A 24,588-nucleotide genomic window follows, 5' to 3' on the forward strand; every position below is an offset into this window, starting at 1 on the left:
CATAGGGGGTTTACTTGAAAAGAGAAAACGCCATATAATTTGGCTAATGGATTTTGCATACCTGAGCCACTCCCCATGCACACGGGTATAAATAGGCGACAGGTGCATCCACTGATTCAGATTTCAGATTTCGGCTCGTGATGGTCCCAGCATTTCATTCGGTGCATCACCGGAGGATTAGTTGTCGATCGCAGCATTGGGTGTTGTCGCCGCCGCCGAATCGGACCTTACTCTCTACCCTCGATGGCAGAGCGGCTAGGGGGTACATTGACATTTCCCAGGTGGAGAGTGCGGTTGAGGTGCACCGCCACTTGGAGAAATTGTCCTCGTCTTATGTCCAGCCTGTAAGCTGTCAGTGGCTCTCGCTGCCAAAATTTATAGTGTGGCAGGCCAAACAGCTTCTGCCATGGTGATCGTGCAGGTCCATCAAGCCAGGACACTCAAAAAAAAAAAAAAAATCCACGAGGGGTAGTACCGACCCGAGGTTGATGCAGAAGCTGCACTCGATGACTGACCTTGCCCCTTGGGCGATGAAAATCACAGCAGAGTCTCTCGGGGAGGCGATGTCCACGTTAGTGGTCCAAGAACGTCGTTTTTGGCTCAACGTGGTCGAGATGAGACGTTGTCAAAGTACGCTTTTTTGACGCTCCTGTCTCCCAGGCTGGCCTGTTCGCCGTTGCTGTTGAGGACTGTGCCCAGCAGTCCTCAGCAGCACAGAAGCAGACCAACCTGCCACCATTCCGTCGCGGGCTGTGTCCCAGTCTGCTCGTCACCATGGGTGCCCTACTGCGTCTTCCAGAGTGAGCTTCTTGCAGGAGTGTGGTGCCTCCCGTATTCCAGCCGGTCCCAAGTACTCTAAAAAAGATGTCCCGTAAAGGCCAATTCACACCGCACAAATGCCAACAAACACCAACAACAAGTTGGCTCAAGTTGGCTGTTGGATTTAGAATTTTATGAAAAATAACTGCCATGTTCACACTGCCCCAACAAACACCAACAAACTCCGAGTCCAAGAAAGTCAAGTAACACTGTGTCAACACCGGATGCAACAGTTGTCCCATCGCACCACATCCAGTGTAGACAACTTCACTGATTATAATAAATAGAACCTCATTGTATTTTGTTGCATCACGCCACACCGCTCGCGTCCGGTGTAGATGGTGTAACATCAGGGAAGTCTGACTGGGGAAGAAATGGATGATCCTGTAGCCACAATCAAAATTTTACTGTTATTAATGTCTTTGCATGTAATTATTCTCCTGAAAGACGGCAAATACATCGAAAGAGGCCATGGTTGTAGTTTGTTGGAAAATCATTTCACACTGCTCAGACATTCCACAACCCAATAAATGGCGTTAAGGCATGTTCAGTTGGGTGAAAACAAACTCCAAGCAATACCAACAAATGCCAACGAGGTAACACACTGATCCAACAATCTCAGACAGACTAGTCAGTTGACACTTGTCAGTGCAGTGTGAATTGGCCTTAAGAGCACTGCACATATACGTGGACCATAAATGGAGATTCAGAAGCTCTAAGCAGCTCTTTGTCTGTTTCGGAGGTCAGCAGAAAGAGAAGGCTGTCTCCAAGCAGAGGTTGTCCCACTGGATAGTGGATGCCATCACCTTGGTGTACCAATCCCAAGGCTAGCCATGTTCCCTGGGGGTAAGGGCTCACTCCACACGGAGTGTTGCCTCCTCCTATGCGCTGGCGCACGGGACCTCTCTGTCAGACATCTGTAGAGCTGCGGGCTGGTGACACCGAATAACTTTGCAAGATTTTACAGTCGCGTTGAGCTGGTTTCTCCCTGTGTGTTAGGTAACAGGTAAGTGGTGGGAAGAGCTGGCCGGTGCCATGCTTGCTGCGCTATTCCCCCTCACCCGGGGATGCCAGTGCCTTAATCCTCCTCCAGTAGAGTTCTCCAGACGGCGAACCCTGGTTGAGTATCCTCCCACATCCCCCACAGTCAGACTGGGCGGAGCAGTCTGACACCAGGCCCAGTATTGATGTTAGCTTGCCCGGGTCTCCAGTCAGCCCCTGGGCTAGGTGTACTTATGGCTTGATTCCCTTCGGGCGATCCCATATGTGTATTCTTCCACGGTAAGTTTTCCCCTCTCTGTGAACCTGTGTCTTTCTTCTTGACAGACCATTCTGTCAGGCACTGCTGGCAGTCGTTTCTCCCTATTCTCAGGTAGGACTTGCCTCAGAGTCCCATTCCATTTGTAGTGTGTTTAGGGTCATTTTCCTCTTAGAAGGCAAACCTTCTGCCCAGTCTGAGGTTCTCAATGCTCTGGACTAGGTTTTCATTAGGGCTATCTTAATATTTTGGTGCATTGAGCTTTTCTTTTACTCTGACGAGTCCCTCAGTCCCTGCTGCTGAAAAACATCCCCACAGCATGAGGCTGCTACCAGCATACTTTACTTTTGAGATGGTACTCTGCAGGTGATGAGCAGAGCTGGTTTCCTTCAAACATGCTGCTAAGAATTGAGGTTCATCAGACCAGATAATATTGTTTCTCACAGTCTGGGGGTCCTTTAGGTGCTTTTTTTTGTGTGTTTTCATGTGTCTTAACTGAAGAGAGGATTGAGTCTTCCCACACTGCCATAAAGCCCAGATTGGTGGAGTGTTGCAGTGATGTTTGTCCTTCTGTATATTTCTATCTCAACATATGATCATGGTGCTCAACTAGAGTGACCATCAGGTTTTTGGTCACCACACTAACCAAAGCCCTTCTCCATCATCAGGCCAGCTCTAGGAAGAGTCCTGGTTGTTTCAAACTTCTTCCATTAAAGAGCAGGTCATATGGGTTTTTGAAAAATATCTATTTTTGCAGTTTATAACATAGCTTTCCTTAAATGAAAAAAAATCTGCAAAGTTGTTAATCAAAAAAGTGCAAGATAAATAAAGATTTTGTCTCTCACAAACACTTCCAAAGTGTTTACATCATGTTGAGAAGATGCTGTGTTCAAGCCAAGGATACCACAGAAATACAATTCAAACCTTTTGTTGTGTGCTTGCCATTTTACCAAGGACTGCTTCTCTAATCTTGGCTTTTTATCTTTGTTGGCTTCTAATCTTCTTTATTTGGACCAACAAGCGTCTCCGAACCACAACCTGTAAGTACGATTGATACGTTATATGTACATTTTCAATTGAGTGCTCAAAATATCAAGTTTTTGTGCCAGTATGTGATTTATTTTAGGTTTCCAGGTAAAGCACGATATTAATGTCTTACTGAAGTAGTTCTGATAATTTGCTGTGAACCTAAGAATGTGTCAATTATTGTAGACTGATGTTGTTCTCATTAATTTGTTTAATAATAAAGAATGTAGTGTAGCACACATATTTTATAATCATAGTGAAATTGCTGTTTACTGAGCTGCACCGGCAGTTATAGGGTTAATGCGGGAGAGACGAGCAAGTTATTGGCTGGTGCTTCTGTGATACAACTGTGTTCTGATTAAAAGTTAAGACAGAGCGTCTTTTGTCTCTCGTTCTTCAAGCATTACAGTAGACATATTTTGGTTTACAATCTGTATTGTTTCATCAGTTAGTCACATTAGCACTCAGCTAACATATCCACCATTATTGTTTTAAATGTTCACAGTTTAGCAGCTAAACTTTAGCTGTGGGCACGACTCGCTTGCATAAGTGTTTTTGTATTTTATGTCATTATTATAAGGGGTTGGAGCACTATATTATTGTTTTATGTAAAGGTGCTTTGTCAATGGTAGCACTGGCTAACTGGCTCAAGGACTCCTCTCTGTGCCAATCACAACAGGCTTGGCCAGCTGACCAATCAGAGCAGAGTAGGCTTGAGGAAGGGAGGGGTTTGCTCTGAACTTGCTTGGAATGAATCGTTTCGAAATCATTGGCAAATGACTCTAAAATTAAATGTATATTCTGAGAAAATTATAATGTTTTCTGATTTTAGATGCATTTAAACCCGATGTAAGGTACTCCAGCACAATATTTGGACACTTTAAAAAACCATATGACCTGCTCTTTAAGGGTAACAGGGACTACATGCTTCTGTGACCCCTTAATGAAGCAGAATTTTTTCTGAACTCTTTCACAGATGTGTGGCTTGACACAAACCTGTTTCTGAGCTCTACAGGCAGTTATTTTGACCTCATTGCTTTATTTTTGCTCTGATATGCATTATCACCTTTTATTAAAGGGGTCATATGATGCAATTACAAATTTTCCTTTCTCTTTGGAGTGTTACAAGCTCTTGGTGCATGAAGAAGATATGTAAAGTTGCAAAGACTAAAGTCTCAAATCCAAAGAGATATTCTTTATCAAAGTTAAGACGCATCCACACCCCCCAAGACGGCTCGTTCTAACACGCCCCCACATCTCTACATCACTATGTGGGAAGATTTGCATAACACTGCCTAGATGTTCACGCAAAGAAAGAAGGCGTACATTTTATTCTCGTTGTAGTATTGTTGTTGCCACCACCATCATGTCGTATAGACGCTGTGTGTTTCACTGTGAAAGCGAAACTACTTTGTTTGGCCTTCCAAAAGAGGACCATATCTGCTTTGTCATGCCTGGAACTGATCCGTGCTGGTGGCTGAGGCAATACATCAACTTAGCACTGTGGATCGCCGGATCGGCTTTCCAGCCAGGAGTCGTCACATGTGGTTGCCGTAAGCTCCTTCGTTGAATCCACCGGCCGGGCCATTTTCAAGCCCCCCCGCCTCTGCTCACTCAAGATCTGTGACGCTGTTTCGTTGAGAAAGCGAAACTACTTTGTTTTTGCTTTCCAAAAAAATACACGACTAGAAATCATGTTTACATTACGTTTATAATGGGTTTTATGTTTATGTCTCGTTGCTCTGGCCGGACAGGGCATCACAGTATGTTAATGGGCATAACATTTCCGTCACACGCTTGATGCATTCGGCCAATCACAACGCACTGTATAGCTGGCCAATCAAAGCACACCTCGCTTTTCAGAACGATGAGCTTTGTATAAATCGATGCGTTTCAGAAGGCGGGGCAAACAGGAAAAACAATAATGTACAGTATGTGGAAAATAATGTGTTTTCTGAACCTTAAATTGCATAAACCCATTTTATTACACCAAATACACAAAATAATGTTCTTTTTACCAGCATCATATGACCCCTTTAAGTAGGGGTCGACCGATTATCGGCGCCGATTTTAAGCATTTTTATTGTTATCGGCATCGGCCATTTTCAAAACCGATTTGCCGATAAAACCATTTTATTTTGAAATGCGCGATCTGGCACTGATCCAGCCACCTCAGTCAGAGCGCACCGCTCTGTGGCCTAGACTAAGCCCCGCCCATCGTCCGTCTGATTTGTTGGGAGTCACGAGCCTGGCCAATCAATACGGCTGGCGCGGCTGGAAAAAATACCGCTCTCACACCGAAAGCACAGGAGCTGCTTCAGTGATCATCATCACACGTCAATAAGTTATCTCTCGAAGGTAAGAATGCAGTAAACGTTCCTGAAGTTGCAATAAATCACTACACTGAAGTTGCAAAACACCTAAATATAATCGATTTATGATGACAAGCCCCGTTCAGTTATTATACTGTGAATTCCCGGTCAATGTCCGTCATTGCAGTGATATGCTTTAACGGATCATCACATCAGTGCTGAGATAGTGAAACTAAAACCTACTTCTCTCACCATTCGGCCAACTTAACGTTATATTGTGAATAGATTATCAACACGAATGAATTCACTCACGTCTGCTGCGGTTTGTTTTCTTTTGTGTTGTTCACATAGCTTCACTGAACAGCGTCCGTTCCGTTAGGGCTCTTAGTCAAAAAAAATGTGCATATTTGGAGAAATATTGCTTTATTCTAACATGATTGCAAAATAATTTATCATACAGATTCAGAATTAACATTATGCAATTTTGAAGAGCTGAAAGGGCATCAAGCGCGAGCTCTGACGCCCTGACGCGACGCGAGCTCCCTATTCCTGATTTAGTTATCTCCGCGGCTGCGCTCTCTCATTTGACTAATAACCATTAGCCGGGCATGCGATTTGCCGGGGGGGGATGGGGGGGGATTTCCCCCCTTCTGGTCTATGCATCCCTGCCTCTGCTGAATAACTTTTATTCCCGGTGGGGAATAAAAACATCATGCAAACCCGCTCTGACGTCCAGATCTGAATCAAAATGATTCGCGATACGCGATCCGATTGAAGCGCATCGAAACAGTGAATCATTTTGCGACGCAATGGTTTAACTGATTCGGAGTTTCAAAAAGCTCCGTTGTGTTCTTTGCTCACTTTCTCGATGTAATTTGTTGTTTGAATAACCGTGGACATTAAATCATTACAATTAATAGGCCTAACGTAGGCTTACAATGTTTTTATTAAACTGAGATCACACTAAATACAATATCCGTCGTATTAAAAACATTTCATAAAATTTTTCAAAAGCATCCCCCCCTCTGTTTATTTCACAAATCGCACCCTGCTAATAACCCTATACTAATAACGTAAATTGTCAATAATCTCACATTGCACGTTTCTGGATGACGCTGTCCTGTATACTTCCTAGTTTGTATCGCCGTGATAAACAGTCAAACAAACATTTTACACATCAAAAATAAAAAAAACACTATTACAATATGGGTTGTGTGTGATTTTAATGCAATTCTGGGTTGAAAAATAAAATGCTAAATATAACACACACACACACACACACACACACACACACACATATATATATATATAGAGAGAGAGAGAGAGATTACATTTATTTTCCATTATTTGTTAATTTGTCGCTGTTTAAATTTGCTTTAAGTTTTACTTTGTTTAAAGGATGCTGCTGATGGATGCAAGTTTTACTTAGTTTACAGAATGCTGCTGATGGATGCTCCCAGCAATTTTTTATGTTTGTTGTTATTATTAATATTAATATTGTTATCATGAACAGTTCTCAGAATTAAAGATGTGTTAAAATAATTTAAAGAGAGTCTTTGTCAGAGGCCTTTTTATTCTTAATTTTGACATTAATTTTCATTTTTACACTAGACACATACCGGTTCAAAATATCGGTTATCGGTCTCCTTGATCTGTAATAATCGGTATCGGCATCGGCCCTGAAAAATGCATATCGGTCGATCCCTACCTTTAAGCCATGTATGCCTTACCAAATCATGCCCATTCAATTGAATTTGCCACAGGTCAACTTCACTTGAAGTTTAGTAACATCTATAAGCAATATGAATGCTCCTGAGCTAAATTTCAACTGTCTCAGATGAGGGTATGAATACTTATGCAATGGAATCATCTTAGTTTTTTATTTTTAATACATTTGCAAAGATGTTAAAAACATTTTTTTTTACTTTACCATTATGGTGTATGGAGTGCAAATTGGAAAAAAAAAGTCATTTAAAGCAGTTTAACATAAGGTAGCAACATAACAAATGTGAAAAAAAATGAAGGGGTATGAATACTTTCGCAAGGCACTGTAACTTGTGACCAAGAGTTACGTACGTAACCTGTCATGTCTGAGACGTTATGTAACCGAGACGTTATATCCCCATGCCACAACCATGAACCATCACTGGTTGGCAGGGACCTGTTCTCGGCTCCTTAGCGTAAAACCTGAATGAGTGGATGCACCTGTCGCATATTTATGCCCATGTGCTTATAAAAATGTTGTTGTACTCTTTTAAAATAAATTTCAGCTATAACACAAGCACTTGTCAATGCGGCCATCTGTTGTTGCAGTTCAAGAATTTTTTTTTTTTTTTTTACAGTTTATTTCTTGTTTTTACCATTTGTTAAGTTTCATTTTCCACTGTCAAACAACGGCCTGGGACACTGTTGCCACCTTGTGGAACAACTAATTAGTGCAAAACAAATTCTATGTGCCTGTGTGACCTGGGCTGTTACAAAAACCAGGTGGTGTGCATACAGTATGCACATACTACTCTGGTGGCGAAATCTGCATCAAATGCACTGTACACAGACCCTCGCATACACATAAAAACTGAAGTGTACTTTTGGCTTAACGTATGGAAAATAGTCATCAGAAAATCTGTAGACATCTGATTTGTAGCACACACCTGTTTTTTGTTGATCTTAAAGCTGTTGTTTCAGGACACTTTATCAGTAAACTATGATTTTGGTCATACCTGAAATACTTAACAATGTGAAGACACAGCGCTGTGAATGTGTGTTTGATCTTAGGGACCTCCACCGAAACCGGCCCGGCGGCAGGGAGGATGGGCGGAGGAGAGCACAGGAACCGGATCTGCCAAGTGAGTCCACGTCTCCCTCTCTCTGTCTTTCTGAGACACATAAATGTTCTGAATGTTCAGCCTTTCTAAAAGCCCATGCTGTTCTGTCCCACATACAAACAAACACTCCTCACGCACAGTCAATTAAATGCAAAGATGAGGATGTTCCACAAAATGTCTTCACTCAAAAAGCTTTATTAAACAGCAGTGTTTCAGTCCAGCATTTTAAAGTGATAAATCCATAAATTATTATATATTTCATAATATTTTTAGCATGTATCAGCCAACTTTTGGACAGCACACATTATTGTGTGAGCTGTGTTTACAATCCACCAGTAACGTTGTAGTATTACCAAGCTGAGTATATCTTAGTATTTCTCTCTTTTTTTTTTTTTTTTTACATTTTTTGTTGAATGTGTGTTCTTTGCTTTAGTTCTTTTTCATCAGTGTTAACGTCCTCTTATCTCCGCTCTCATCTATTTGATTTAATTTTAGGTTTTTCATCTCACTTAACAGCATGAATTACGTAAACTGCAGTTATAACTAGATTGAATGCTTGTAAACTGCTTTTGGATTTTAAGTTTTTTTTTTTTCTCCATTATTATGTGAAACTAATTATAGTGAATCCAGCGCCAGTGCTGTAGGGCTCGTTGTGGGCCCCTAGAATCCCATTAGCTGCAATGAGGGCCAGTCTCCACATGATGGTGTCATTTCCTGTTAAATGAGTTTTACTGGCCTGATCAGAATTATAATGATCAATGAGCACTCCTACTGCCAGCGTTTATTTCAGTAATTCACCTGTAAACACTAATGTAAGAAAACAGCAACAGCCATATTTCCATATGAAGTTTTACCATTCTGAATTAATTAAATCCAGCTACAAATTCTGAATGTATATGTACCCTGAAGTCTGCCAAACATTCATATATTCTGAACACAATTTCTGTGTGTGCGGAGAGCAGCTTTTACCATAACACTGAGAAGTCCTGTTAATCCTATCAGAGAAAACCACAGAATCAGCTGTATAAAGAAGAGCCCTCATTTATTTAGCAAAACAGAAAGAAGCAGTCATTACTCCAGTCTTCAGTGTCACATGATCTTCAGAAATCATTCTAATATGCTGATCTGCTGCTCAAGAAACATTTCTGATTATTATCAATGTTGAAAACAGTTGTGCTGCATAATATTTCTGTGAAAACCGTCATACATTTTATTTTTCAGGATTCACAGATGAATAGATTTATTTTAAATAGTTTATAACATTATTCATTATACATGCATTCAAATAAATAAATAATAAATTTGGCCCCAAACTTTTGAACATTATTCAATTTACGGTTAAAATAAATAAATAAAATAAATATAAAAACATTTTTTGTTTTACAGATTGATCTTTTTAAATCTATGGCGAATAAAAACCTTTGTATGTAACTGATGCAATGTTAATACACCAAAGTTAATAAAAAAGGTAGTTTTTATTGTACATGAAAACCACCGTGAAAACAAGGGTGGTGAATTAAGTCGAGTCAAGTCTCCTTATTTATATAGTGCTTTTAATAGTACAGATTGTGTCAAAGCAACTGTACAGCATTAATTAGGAAAATAGTGTGTCAATAATGCGAAAGGACAATAGTAAACACTCATTGTTTCAGTTAAAGGCAGTTCATCATTCAATTCATTGAATTCTTTCATTAAAAGAAGCATGAAGAATCAAAAAAGCATTTCCACAATCTGACTATACTAATCACATGACCTCATCACACTGCATGTAAGGTTGTCCCGTTATCAACTTAGAATTTGTTATTTTGCATTTTTAATTCAGTTTTGTGTAAACGTGTCGACTGATCGAATAAAACAAGATGTTTAAAATCGTGGTCAATGTTACATCAGTTTTTTTTTTTTTTGCACTTGAAATGGACCTGGCAAACGCAGCGGCTCAGTCTTATGCATACAGTAAGTGTGCACAGTAAACAAGAAATGAGAAATGTTAGTATGTTAACACGGCCTTTGGCTCAGTTAGCGGGGAATAACGCAAACTCTACACGTCTCTCAGGAAAGGTCAAAGTGTCGCTTCTGCACGTCTGCCAAACTTATCTTGATTCTCTCGGCTGGCTGGGAGGTGTTAAAGGGCTTCTCGACGCATTGATTCTCCTTCTGAAACAAAGTAATCGTCCCTTCTGAAGAAGACAAGGACTTTTTCTTCATCTCAATGTCACCCCTCGTGCTCAATCACCGGCGCTCTGTTCCCGCTAATCCCACAGCAGAAATCCCGGGATTTGCAGATCTATCACTCCTAATTGACACTAAGTGATCTGTCAGTTTATTGATGAAGCTTTGAAGCCAAGTTGTCACAATATATTTTATCCTGAACAACTTTTTCCAGACAGTTTTACCGTGTTTATGGTGCTGTGTTACACGGGTCTTAATGCAGAGCTCCGTGATGAGTCTTAGAGGACAGGCAGCGTGTCAAGAGCTGGACACGCTAACACTGTGATTATCAGCATCTGCATTACTGTTTACACATTACTTTATTACCCTGTGGTGCTCCTGAGGTTAAAAGTCCACGGTTCCAAGCACTTTCAGAAGCAGTTGCACTGTATAATGAACACAGTCAAATCTCTGAATACACAGTAGCCTCAGGATATCAATGCACTATAAAACTAGATTCGATCTTTTAATTGTTTATTATCTTAGAGTTAGCATAAAATATATAGATTATGTTAAAGACTTTATGAGATGTACATTATTGTCAGGATCCATAAGGTGGCGCTCAACACTAGCAAAAACCAGCCTATATACATAAGAAAAATATAATTATTTGAAAAGGAACATTTTATTAAACCTTTAGACTAAAATGTTCGCATATGTGTTTTTTGTTGATCCATCAGGCTTTTATGGCTCGTATAGACTTAATATGAAGGAAAAAACTGATACATTTTATTTAGACTAAGCTTAACAAAAAAAATTAGCAAAAAATAAAAAAAAAAACATTTTTTTGTGTGCAGATGCTGATATTCATATGATGAAATTCTGCTGCTTGTGATGTAAATCAATGAGATCTTTATAACAGTACACCAGATACAGACATAAAATGATATAAATATCAGTCATGGCTCTATATCTCCAGTAATGTGTCTCAGTGAGATGAGATGTAAATGATCCAAACATATAATGCAGTGATTGAGAGATGAAGAAATAAAGGCTCCTCAGAAGATGTGAGATGTTCTGGAGGCTTGTGAAGATCATTCCTCCGCTGAGGAACAGTGAAAGTAAAGCTTCTGGAAACAAACGCTCCTCAAAAGATCCTGATGATCAGATTTGAGACTCTAAAACATGATTGATGGAGAATCAAGTAAAGCTGAGCTGCTTCAGTCCAGTAAGAGTTCATCTGGAGATATTACTGCAGTTATTCTGACGTTTACTTGATCAAAATCACTCAAGATCTGACCCCAGAAGCAGCAGCTGAAGCTGATTACACTAAAAGAGCTTTTACTGCAGCTCTAAACTATCAACCAGACGACAGAAGACATGAGGAGATGAGTGTGAAACAGGTTTAACAGCAAAGTTTTGATCTTGTTAATCATTTCAAGACTTCAACAATTTGTGTATCAAATATGGTACAGTAGGCCTTATAGGGTTAATGCTGTATACCTGCAATAAAGGGCCTAATGTATTTTTTATTTCAGCGTTCCTCTCTATTTAAACAGTGTGCAAATGTTTTTTTAAAGAGTAAAAATGATTATTTTAAAATCAAAGACATTAAGTAATGCTGTAAAATGATGCGGTGTGCTGTATATGAGACTGAGACTGAGCAGACGAGCTGTGATCGTGATCGTGAAGCTGATTGTTGATTTGTGATGTCCTCCTCAGGTCCAGACGACAGTCGGCCGCTGAAGAGCTGGAGGAGTGAGTTTACACCTTCACTGTTTCACTTTGACACGCAGTGATTAGGAGCTGAAATCTCAAGAAACGGGAATGTTTGTTTATGCTCTTGATTTAAGAAGGAAATTACCCTCGTGCTGAATTTGTCCTTGGTTAATGTGAGAACAATCACTCTGATTAAAAGACGTGATGGTGGGGTTCACATAAATAACCTGCGGTTAGGGTCTGGATCACTAGCGCCGTCTCCACTAGGACTGGACCGTATATCACAATATTCACATTTTATTCATAGTGATTTGTCGTTCATTTTCCTAAAGATTGTTGTTAAACAGTTACACCTTGTCTTGTGACTGGCAAGTATACAAATGTTGGTAACACTTTCCATTTATTAACAATAGTTAACACATTTGCTAAAATATCATGAACTATCAATGATTAATCCATTATTATCAATTATTAATCGTTGTTAATGCTAGTTAATAAAAATAGTATTCTTCATTATTTGTTATGGAAGCTTGTTTTTGCCATAGAATAAAAAATAAAGAGAATTTTCACCATCCTGAGTTTACAGACTAAAAAATAAAAAAGCACAGACTTTTTATATCAATTTTTTTCTTGCAATTTGTTTTCTCAGAATTGCAGTAAAAAAGTCAGAATTGTGAGATAAAAAGTTTTCCATCAGCTTTTTTTCATCGCATGGTGGAAACAAGCTTCAATAATTTGCTCATGTTTAATCTTAGTGCATTAACTAATGTTAACAAATTAAACCCTATAAAGTGTAACCAAAGTGTTAAATGTCAAGTATTTAATTTCTGCATCACTACCAGGACCAAACGCTGCAAACCAAATACAAAATAATAATTATTCTCACACAGGTTTCCTCAACACTCCCATCTGCCATGACATATTATTTTCTGAACATTTACTTTTAACTTTGCAATGAATCTGTCTGGCTATAATGGTTGTTTGGTTAATATGGTCTTCTGATTGAAAACTAAGCCATTAGTAATTGCATCAGTTTCAAGGTATGTTTTCTGAGCTGTATTTCAAATTGGGACTCTTAGAAGCTGGACCGAAGTGTGTGTGTGTGTGTGTGTGTGTGTGTGTGGATGGAGTATTTGTCCCTGATCTCTTGTGTTTAACATGTTGTCTGTCCCGTGTCTGAAGCCGGCGACTGAGGCCACAAACCCCCGAGGGCTCCGACAATGAAAGCGGTGAGTAGATGATTCTGTTTCTCTTCAAACACATTTACTCTGTTTAACCAGACAGCAGCTCCGCAGCTTATGAAATTCAGACAGAATTCAAGCTAATGGCGCATCATTTATTGTAAGACGTTACAGAATGGTGCTGGATAAAGCAGCTTATTCAGAGAGAGTCCAGATACAAAAACACTTACAGTACAATACACTAGGCTTAAAAGACCTGATAGCGTGAGGCTCAGAAACATGTGATCTTCAGGCCATATGCTGCTTTCACTTACAGTCTCAAATAATAACAAAAATAATAATTTTTTTTTTTTTTTTTTAATAAATCAAGAGATGTACTGGATACAGTTGCCAGAATATTCATTAAATGACATTCAAAAACATCAGTATACATATACAAACCATTATATTTATACTGATTGAGCATCAAAAAAAAGAAAAAAAAAACTAAAACTTGCTAAAAAAAAACTTAAAATGAACGTAAATAAAACATAAAATAATAAAAAACAAAAAAAAAAAAAAATACAAAAACAAAAGATATTAAAATTAAAAAAAAAAAAAAAAATAAATTAAAAAAATATAAAAAAAACGCCCCAAATGCTGCAGTGCTTGTGATTGTAGATGATTGCTAGGGTTTTGTGATGCAGTTGCTAGGGTGTTCTGGCTGGTTGCTAGGTGTTTTTTTACTGCTCAAAAACGCCTCAGAGCTGCCTTTGGTCTTGGGTCCTTCTTTTAATATAACTCTGTGGAATTTGATCATCTAGCATGTGAAAACATCATGAGGGAGAAACAGAAATGTGATTATTATGGTTATTATTATCATCAGTGTCAGTAATATATTCATACTATGCATACTGTGCACTCTAGTGTGGTCCAATGATTATTTAGGTTCTGTTTTAGCAAGTATTAATATAACAGTTTTTGGTTGTCAGAATCATGAGCTTCTTGACTCTTTCATGGAAAAGCTGCTCAAACTCATGAATAAATAAGAAAATCGCATCATCTAGAGCCGTGACGCATGACTTTTTGATAGAATCAGCATCAAAAAGAGGTTTCTGGTGCACATCACTGTCGATTCCCTCTCGACCTCGTGTCACAGGTGGCATCGCGACCTCATTTAAAAACCGTTGTTTTCTCTCGCCGCTTAATCATGGTGAGCTTTACCTCGCCGCGCTTCACATTGAACTCTGGCGCATTTGTGTCGATGGTGCATTATTCGGAAACGTTGAGATCCAGAAGAGCGCTTGCGAAGGCTGGACGTAGAGGCTTTTTGATGTCATTGCACTAAGACCATTATATTTGACTGGGGGTCCGCGGGGGCCCGAATCTGCTGAACGCACTGCTTTAGAAATGAGGAGACGGTGTCACCTCGCGCTCATGAATATGAAGCAGCGCTCGTGCGCGCCTGCATTTATTTGTATATCAGGAACACAGATGAATCTTGTCAGTGACTAAACAAGGCAGGCATTTTTAATTAGCTTTAATTAAAAATGAGAGAAAAGGAAGAAGTTATCAATGTAGGATAACGGGGCTTGTTACGAGGGTCAGGGAGATGGAACTGAACGTGGCTTTTGTGACAGGATTCAGAAAGTCTGAGAGAGAATTAAAAATTAATTTTATAATGACCACGTTCATCTCCTTGAGACTGTGAGGAGGAGCATTTTAAGGCATCTGGGCTGCTTCATAAGATACTAAGGCAGCTTTGTGTGTATTTGTGGAGTATTTGTGCAATGTGAGAATGCATGGCGTCACGCTCTGTTAAATAATACCATATTCAATACCAATAATTATGTATTAAAAATTGTTCAATGTAATGAAAAAATACTGTTTTGCCCAATATATGCTACTGTTGAAAAAGGTTTTTTTTTTTTTTTTTCTTTCTTCAGTTTGGATCTGTGAATGGAAAGGGAGTGTATTAAGCACTTTTTATAAACTTTAACCATTTAAAACCTACTGTATCATATTTGATATGCAAGTTTCTAAAGCTCCAAATGATCAACACAATCCAAACTTGGCTGTTAAACCGGTTTCACACTCATCTCCTCATGTCTTCTGTCGTCTGATTGATAGTTTAGAGCTGCAGTAAAAGCTCTTTTAGTGTAATCAGCTTCAACTGCTGCTTCTGGTGTCAGATCTTGAGTGATTTTGATCAAGTAAAGGTCAGAATAACTGCAGTAATATCTCCAGATGAACTCTTACTGGACTGAAGCAGCTCAGCTTTACTTGATTCTCCATCAATCATGTTTTAGAGTCTCAAATCTGATCATCAGGATCTTTTGAGGAGCGTTTGTTTTCCAGAAGCTTTACTTTCACTGTTCCTCAGCGGAGGAATGATCTTCACCAAGCCTCCAGAACATCTCACATCTTCTGAGGAGCCTTTATTTCTTCATCTCTCAATCACTGCATTATATGTTTGGATCATTTACATCTCATCTCACTGAGACACATTACTGGAGATATAAAAACCAATATATAAAATATATTAAATAAACATTTAGCAGAATGAGCTGAGCTGCTCTTTGCCATACAATTAAAAGTGAACTCTTTCTTTGCATAATGTAATAATGTTTGTTAATGACTTTGTATTCTTGAAAAAGTTATTATTAAAAAAGTGTTTCCCGTACAGAATGTAAAGTGAATGCAAGTTTGTTTTTATAGTTATTGTTCCAGTCGTGTCGGTTTTGAACTGATCAGCTTTGAGTGGTCAATGTGACAAAAGTTTTGTTCATGTTTTATGTATCAGCCTCTGGTTTATTTAACAAAGCTTTTCTTTTACTTTCTTAGCACTGTCAGACTGTGTTTGACGGTGATTTTGTAAACGTGCGCTCTCGTGGCACACCTGAATGCACTCCAGCAGAAGTCTGTCCAAAAAGAGGAGAAGGGCTGTGAAAGTTTGTCCTTCTTTGGGAGCGCTGCCACACTCTGTCCTGTTGAGTTTTGCCAATTAAAGCGGGTTCCCACTGTTCCGGGCAGCGGGCATGCGGCTCTTGGCACCGCGGCTCCTGCCAGGGCGCGCCGTGACTTCCGACCCCACACAGATGGGCTCGCAGGCAGGCCTGCGCTCCTGGAGCCCGGCCCGGCCCGAATGGACACGGAGGTCGCCGCTCTGGCCTGAAGGGTCCTGAGGGTGGGCGTCGCTGACAGGGCCCAAATGCTCAGCGCCGGGACGAGCGTGAGTGTGTGTCGGGGTGGGGGGGGTTTTCTGGGGAGCCCCTGGCCGGATCGCCGCCTCACAGCAGGAAGAGATACTGTCTTGATCACTGAATATTCATGGCCGCCTGGTCGCCGTGACAGGGGGAGCAGCGCAGAAGAGGATGTCAGTGCGAGAGTGAGAGAAACACAGAGAGGGAGGAAATCAAACGCCAGTTCACACACAATATAAACACAGCCACGCCGAGGAGACAGACAGCATCTGTGAAGATTGCGGGGATTGTGGGAAATGCTGCAACTCGCTGTAACACACGGCAGTAGCTGCAGCATATGTCCGAGTGCATCTTGAGAAAAACTTTATGCTTCTCACATGGTCGGTTTAAATCCATAATCACAAAAAAAAATTCAAACAAAACAAGCTTAACATAATAAATAAACCCAACAAAAATAAAAATTTAAGTCAATTATGACAACACAAAAACTTTAAACTGTAAAAATAACTAACTCAAAAAAAAAAATGAATGATTGACACTTGAAGCTTAACATTAGTGTGCTGTGCATGAAAACTTTGATGTGGAAACAGTTTTCACTCATAAAAAAATTGCTAGTTATTTTCTCAAAGAATTACAGAGAAACTGCAAGTAACACGTGGAATTAAACATAAGATTTTGAAGTAGAAAATCTTTTTTTTTGTAAAATGTACTTCAGTACTCTTTATTTTATTTACATTATAATGACTTACACTGTGTTTTTACGCATTGCGTAGTGTATCGTGCTGTGTAAACAAAACCATGTCTGCATTTGTGATCTGAGAAACGACAAACAAGAAGCACTACTCTACACTGCTCAAAACTCGCGTTTGAATCATCAGGCTAATTCTTTAAATATGAAAATGTACTTACAATCTGAGAGTCAGAAGCGCCAGACTGTCCTTGGAAAGTTGGAATTACCTCACTTTATAGAAACAGCCTTTGTGACACAGACACATTGTAGGCTAATGGTTCAGGAATCAGTCCTCATCCTCCATAAAATGCACAGCACACATCTGAATATTTGGGTTGAACTGTTCTGGAACAGTGTTGAAAATACAACTTCAGCACTGATTTCTAGCTGTGTCCTCTTTTGGAAGACCAAACAAAGTAGTTTCGCTTTCACAACGAAACACACAGTGTCTCCACAACATGAAAGCAGTGGCAACAACAATACTACAACGAGAATAAGAGTTACTCCTTCTTTCTTTGCGTGAACATTTGGGTGATGTTATGCAAATCTTCCCACATAGTGACGTAGAGATGTGGGGCGTGTTAAAACGATGCGTTTTAGGAGGGTGTGGACGAGTCTTAACTTTTATAAAGAATATATCTCTTTTGATTTGAGAATTTAATCTTTGTAACTTCACTGATCTTCTTTATGCACCAAGAGCTTGTAACACTCCAAAGAGCTATTTGTGCATGTATAAGATCTGCAGAGTTACAAAGCTCAAAGTCTTCCACAAAAGGATGTATTCTATCTAAAAGAGAAGGCTGATCCAGACCGGGCTAAAACGCCTTGTTCAAACACGCCCCCACATGTCTACATCACTATGTGGAAATATTTGCGTAATGCAACCAAAATGTTCATGCAAAGAAAGAAAGCGTGGTTTCAGGAACCACAGTAGTGTTGAAGCACCCATGTCAAGGAGATGCTGTGTGTTTCTGTGCCGAAGCAAAAGCACTTTATTTGGCCTTCCGAAAGTAGATGCAATGAGGAATCATTGGTTAAGATTTATGTACAACAGAACAGCACAACCCAGATTTGTGCAACGCATTTTATGGACGACAGTTTTGTGAACCTAGAGTAGCCTTCAAAGCATGGCTGTGCAAAGGCTGTTTAAAAAAAAAAAATGAGTCAATTTCAAAATTTACTCATCTATGACAATCTGGCGCTTATTCTGAATCAGCTACTGTTAAGTATGTTTTCTTAATAGTTAAAGTATTTGGTATTGACTGTTCAAATGCAGAGTTTTGCGCATTGTAGAGTATCACGTGTGTGTGTGTGTGTGTGTGTGTGTGTGTGTGTGAACATATACGTTCACTTCGAACTGGAATCATGGCTGGATATCCTGTGATGTCCACTTCGCAGGGCACTTACGATGGAATAGAACAAACGTCTGAAGCGATAAGAGAAACATACAAAATGTGCAGAACAGGGGGCGTGAGGACTGGAATTGAGAACCGCTGATGTACAGTATTTGAAAAATAATGTGTTTTTTGAACATTAAAGCATGTCAACATGTTCTGTTACACCAAATACACCAAATAATGATCTTTAAAATAGCATCATCTGACCCATTTAAAGACTTTGTGTTTATTTGAAGAAAGAATTTCATAAATATCTGAACAACCAAATACAGAAACATGCTGCAAATACTCACTACTAACTAGTGCTGTTAAACGATCAATCGCGATTAACTGCATCCAAAATAAAAGTTTTTGTTTACATATGTGTATATTTATTATGTATATAAAAAAAAAAAAAAAAAACATAAAATATTTTAATAATAAAAAAATATATAAATTCATACAATTTCTATCATATATAAATATATTTAATATAGAAACATAGCATTTTTCTTAAATATATGCATGCATGTGTGTGTATTTATATATACATAATAAATATACACAGCACACAGACATATATATATATATATATATATATATATATATATATATATATATATATATATATGTAAAAATAAATATAAAAACGCCACCAAATACAAAAAAATCTCCAAAAACCCACAAAAAACAAAACAAACAACGCAAAAAAAAACAAAAAACCTAAACAACCCAACTATATACAAAAAACTCTGCAAATACTCACAAAAAATAAAATAAAATAAATAATAATAATACATTTGTAGCATGTGTTGTAAAAATGATGGGTTTTCTTAATTTGCTGGTGTTTTTTTCAATTTGCATGTGTTTTCTTTAGTTGCAGCGCATCGAGCTCTCTTGGCCACCATAATATTATAGGTAGTTATATGAAATGTCTTGTATTTCACACAAGATTAACACATTTCACCTGCATTTTCTAGACATCCCAGTGATTCCAGACCTGGAGGAGGTTCAAGAGGAAGACCTCACCATGCAGATCGCTGCTCCACCCAGGTATCCTTCGGTCCAAACAATAATCATCAAGCAAACAAACTCTCATATGCTTCAACATCTGCTGGATCTTGCTGAGAAGCTTAGTTAAGTTAATGTAACTATCCTTATGCCTCAAAATAAAAATACACACTTAATAAAGAGACTTTATTTCCATTAACCTTCCTGTCCTACTGTGTTACATAGTAATATAATATATTTAATTACAATAACCCACAAATAAACACATACCCAAAATTTGGACCCCCTTCATTTTTAGTGCCAATGACCCTCAAATATGCCAATCCCCTTGTTTTGGACCCCTTCAATAAATATAAAGGCAGCTATTTATTTTCATGTATACAGACCCAATTATTTTCTTAGTAAACATAATAAGCAGCAACAAATCTTAAAGTTATAATTTCCCAAATAAAATAATTGGTGTTAGTTTGTTACTGTACTGAAGCCAAAACAAGTGACTAAAATATTTAGTATTAAGTTAACAGAAGAGAATTTTTTTTCAGTTACATTCAGATTTACTTGTATAGTGCTTGTAATATCATTCCAGAGCAGCTTTACAGAGAATATTGTTTCACAAAAAGTCTACCCACATACAAGACAAAATAAATAAAACAGCTGGTCTTCAGTAGTTACCGCTTTATATTTCCACTAAACGTGTATAATTAATGTCCTAACACAAGCCTGTGCACACATATCTGCCAAAAACACTTGTATATGTCGTGCAAACTGTTTCCGTCTCATGAATAATGGGTTTAACAATCAGTGTTCATGTCTGTGGTTTGTCATAATATGTCGTCAAAGTTTGAATTCATTCTTAATTGGATCGATGGAGCTGAAGCGTCTATAAAATAGTCTTTAGACGTCTTCGAGACACGTGTTTATGGATCTCTCTTGTCTGCAGTATCCAGGTGAACAGAGTTATGACCTACAGAGACCTGGACAACGACCTCATGAAGTACTCGGCTTTTCAGACCCTGGTGAGACGCTCACCCATCATTACCCATCATTCCTCAACAACAAACACTGCTGCTTTGTGTAAATCAAGGAGAATAAAGTTACTGCCTAATTCATCCGTCACGTCCAACATCTGTTTTGATTTTTGGACTGCCCTGGCGTTATATTGCAATGCTTCAGTGTAGTCAGTGATGGCTTGGCTAATGTTTGTGTGTGCTGAATGTTTCTCAGGATGGAGAGATTGACCTGAAGCTGCTCACGAAGGTTTTAGCCCCGGAGCAGGAGGTGAGAGAGGTGAGCTCTGCCAGTAAATATAGCGTCTGTCCGGCTCTTTCTAGGCCGTGTAAGAGGGTCAGACCAACAGATTTATGAAGTCCCCAGCAGCATTCTTCATCTCATACTGTCCCACAATGTGTTACAGGACAGTTCACCCAGAGATGAGCGCTCCGTCTTCATTTACTCGCCCTCATGTCGTTCCAAACTTGTATGACTTTATTCTGTGGAGCACAAAAAAAGATATTTTGAAGAACCTTCACTCTTCTATATAGAATGACAGTCCATTCTGACTAGGATCAAAAACATTATAATAATAATAATATTAATAAAAGCATCCTAAAAGTGCATATGATTAATAAAAAAAGTACATTTCTTGAGAAATAAATTATTTGAATTGTCATATCTAGAGTTAAAGAATCTCAATATATTATTCAGCATTTTGATGATATTTAGTCTGTCTTGTATCTTATGTATTTGTTTTAAATGGTTAAAAGATAAATCATCATTTTAAACAGTAGACTCAACATGAAAACAGTGAAAACGGCATGTTTGACCCAGTACTGTAAAACATTTTCCATCCTTTAAATAGAATTGAAATAGAACAAAATATAAATATTAGATGAAAAACTTGAATTATTGTTACTGAACACATTATTTTTTTTTTTAAATAATCATAAATAATTCATATAAATGACAAAAGCACATTACAAAAATACTAAAATATTTAACAATTGCAACCACATAGCAACACCCTAGCATCCACTCCGATTACGCTAGCAACTATCCTGGGAACCCTAGCAACCGCCCTAGCAACCATCCTGGGGACTCTAGCAACCACCCTAGCAACCACCCGAGGACCCTAGCAACCACATAGCAACACCATAGCAACCACCCTGATTACCCTGGCAACCACTCTGGGTACCCTAGCAATGGCCCAAGAACCGTCCTGGGTACCCTAGCAACCACCCCGGATACCCTAGCAACCACATAGCAACACCCTAGCAACCACCCTGATTATCCTAGCAACCACCCTGGGTACCCTTTCAATGTCCCTAGCAACCACCCAGAATACCGTAGCAACCACCCCGATTACCCTAGCAACCACCAGAGGGACCCTAGCAACTGCCCTAGCAACCACCCCAGGTACCCTAACAACCACATAGCAACACCCTAGCAAACAAACCGACCAACCAACCAACCACCCTACCCACCCTAGCAACCGCCCTAGCAACCACCCTGGGTACCCTAGCAACCACATAGCACCACCCTAACAACCACCCTGATTATCCTGGCAACCACCCTGGGTACCCTAGCAATGTCCCTAGCAACCGTCCTGGGTACCCTAGTAACCACCATAGCAACCACCCAGAATACCCTAGCAACCACCCAGAATACCCTAGCAACCACCAGAGGGACCCTAGCAACCGCCCTAGCAACCAACCCAGGTACCCTAGCAACCACATAGCAACACCCTAGCAACCACCCTGATTACCCTAGCAACCACCCTGGGTATCTTAGCAACTGCCCTAGCAACCATCCTGGGTACCCTAACAACCACCTGAGTACCCTAGTAACCATATAGCAACACCCTAGCAACCACCCCAATTACCCTAGCAACCGCCCTAGCAACCACCCTAGGCACCCTAGGAACCGCCCTAGCAACCACCTAGAAACAACTTAGCAACCGAGGGCCGAGTTTTGCCACTGCAAGCACCACTCACATTTTCTTCAGGAAATGTACATTCTATATATACTGTGTATAAAATACTAAAATGACAATAACACTGCTTTCCACTGTAACTCAATACAGTGTGAACATTTTTAAGTGATGACAAATTTATATTTTTGAATCAAATTAATTGAAATTGCAGTTTTAATGTCAAAGATATTCTGAAGAACCCTCTCTCTCGTATATACAATGACATTATTTAAGACAGAAATGATTAATCAAAATATTTTTAAAAAGTGTGAGGAAGTGAAACATGGCACACAAGTCATAAAATCTACTTTATTCCTACATTTTTCAATCATTTTGGAGCTCGACAGTCATGCTAATTATGAACTGTCCTGTATATCACATGGTATGGATATAAGATACATAAAGATCTGTCAGAAAATCTCCTTTTGTGTTCCTCGGCACGAGTGTAAGTGAAGCTTCACGTGGAGCTGAACACTGTACTTCTGGTTTGGTGGTGTCTGTGCAGGAGGACGCGGGCTGGGATTGGGATCATCTGTTCACCGAGGTCTCCTCTGAACTCCAGACGGAATGGGATCAAGGAGAGCGGGAAGATCAGTCTCCGCTTCCTGTGGCCTGAGGATGGATTTACACGTCATGTGTTCAGATAATATTGTTCATATTGAATGTGTTTCTGGACGTGTCATTGCGTACGCTCTGTGTGTTTCTCATTAAGGTTAACCTTGCAAACCCAGAAACATTGCTTTTCTTAACTGGATCAATCTGGAGACATTTGTCACCGTTTGTAGTATCTGAAAAAAACAAAAACGTAAATCCAAGGTTAATGAGCGAGGAAACTAAAATCCAGTTGATTGAGTTAAAATGAACTTTGCACATCCGAGCAAGCCGGCCTTATCATTATTGACCACACCATCGACCCTCTGAGCTCGTGCTGTGCTCATGAGCTTCATTCCTGTGTTTCTATCACACCGTGTGGATTAACCTGCTTCACTTCACACAGAATATCAAAGATATGTTTAAATGCCACTATTTGAAAAATGTACGTCTCATGAAATCATTCATAATCATTAGTTAAAGCTGAAATGTTTTATTGTATTTTTTTGTTGTTGTTGATGATAATCAGTATGTATCTTGTATACTATGTATCTGTTTTTACAGTTTTTCTCAATCGATTTGAGACTTTTCTCCAACGCAATGGATTTGTTCTCAAAACATTTAACACAGCTTTAACCAAACAGTTCAGCTTTACTGCAGAATGAAGCACTGCATTTTTTCTAGTAATGCAGTTATTCAAATTTAATATTAACATCAAATCTATAGCTGTGTTCCCTATTTATTATAAAACACATTTAGCTGTAGATGCACAGATATGCTAATGAAAATACATGTTTATTGCATTTTTTTAACAGGGAGTTTTGTTTTACATATATTGTGTATATCTAAACTGAATGAAAATTGTTATTAACACCTGTTATCATCCATGAGAAAAAACAAATTGCCCTTTTAAACTACAAATCTGTTTGTGCAAGAACTGCAAACAAACTTTTCTGAAAACTACAGATCAGTCTTTTACAGCACAGTGGTGGATATATATATATAATTTTTAATTTGTATGAAATGAATGAAAACGTTCAATCTGTTTAGGAAAGTTACAGATTATTCAGATCACTGTGTTAGCTGTTTTGAGAATTGGCCTGAGTTTGGAGAAGTGTGTCAAATCCATCGAGAAAAACTGTAAACGCTTAAAAGGTTGAAAAGGCATCCATCATTTTGACCAGTAGACTGAAAATAAAAACAGTAAAAATAGCATGTTCTACACTCTGTCGTTATTGATAAATAAAACTAATAAAATTGTTTTCAAAAACTAAAAATAGCTGAAATAGAATAAAAAAAAAAATAGAAATGTTTTATAACTGAAATACACTGAAACTGAAGTACTAAAATTGCTTACTAAAACTAAACTAAAACTGAGATAGATATATATATATATATAAATGAAAGCAAAAATAGAACTATTAAGAAAACTAATGCAAAAG

At 38.8% G+C, this 24,588-nt stretch overlaps 1 protein-coding gene across 4 annotated transcripts in view; it reads left to right on the top strand.

The window, feature by feature from the left end:
* Positions 1-24,358, top strand: part of LOC109059766 (intraflagellar transport protein 43 homolog) — a 36,105-nt gene extending 11,747 nt beyond the window's left edge. For 2 of the 4 annotated variants that reach the window (XM_042742853.1, XM_042742856.1), the window contains 7 exons: positions 8,191-8,261; positions 12,111-12,146; positions 13,290-13,336; positions 19,557-19,629; positions 20,528-20,603; positions 20,812-20,874; positions 23,061-24,358. In XM_042742853.1, coding sequence (XP_042598787.1) covers positions 8,191-8,261; positions 12,111-12,146; positions 13,290-13,336; positions 19,557-19,629; positions 20,528-20,603; positions 20,812-20,874; positions 23,061-23,171 — 477 coding nt within the window. In that variant the 3' untranslated portion in view covers positions 23,172-24,358. Of the gene's footprint in view, positions 1-8,190; positions 8,262-12,110; positions 12,147-13,289; positions 13,337-19,556; positions 19,630-20,527; positions 20,604-20,811; positions 20,875-21,001; positions 21,142-23,060 lie in introns of those variants that run through there. The other 2 variants (XM_042742854.1, XM_042742855.1) reach the window with 2 other exon arrangements.
* Positions 24,359-24,588: the final 230 nt, after the last annotated feature.

The sequence above is a fragment of the Cyprinus carpio genome, chromosome B17 (genome assembly GCF_018340385.1).
Source record: "Cyprinus carpio isolate SPL01 chromosome B17, ASM1834038v1, whole genome shotgun sequence".
Classification (NCBI taxonomy): Eukaryota; Metazoa; Chordata; class Actinopteri; order Cypriniformes; family Cyprinidae; genus Cyprinus; species Cyprinus carpio.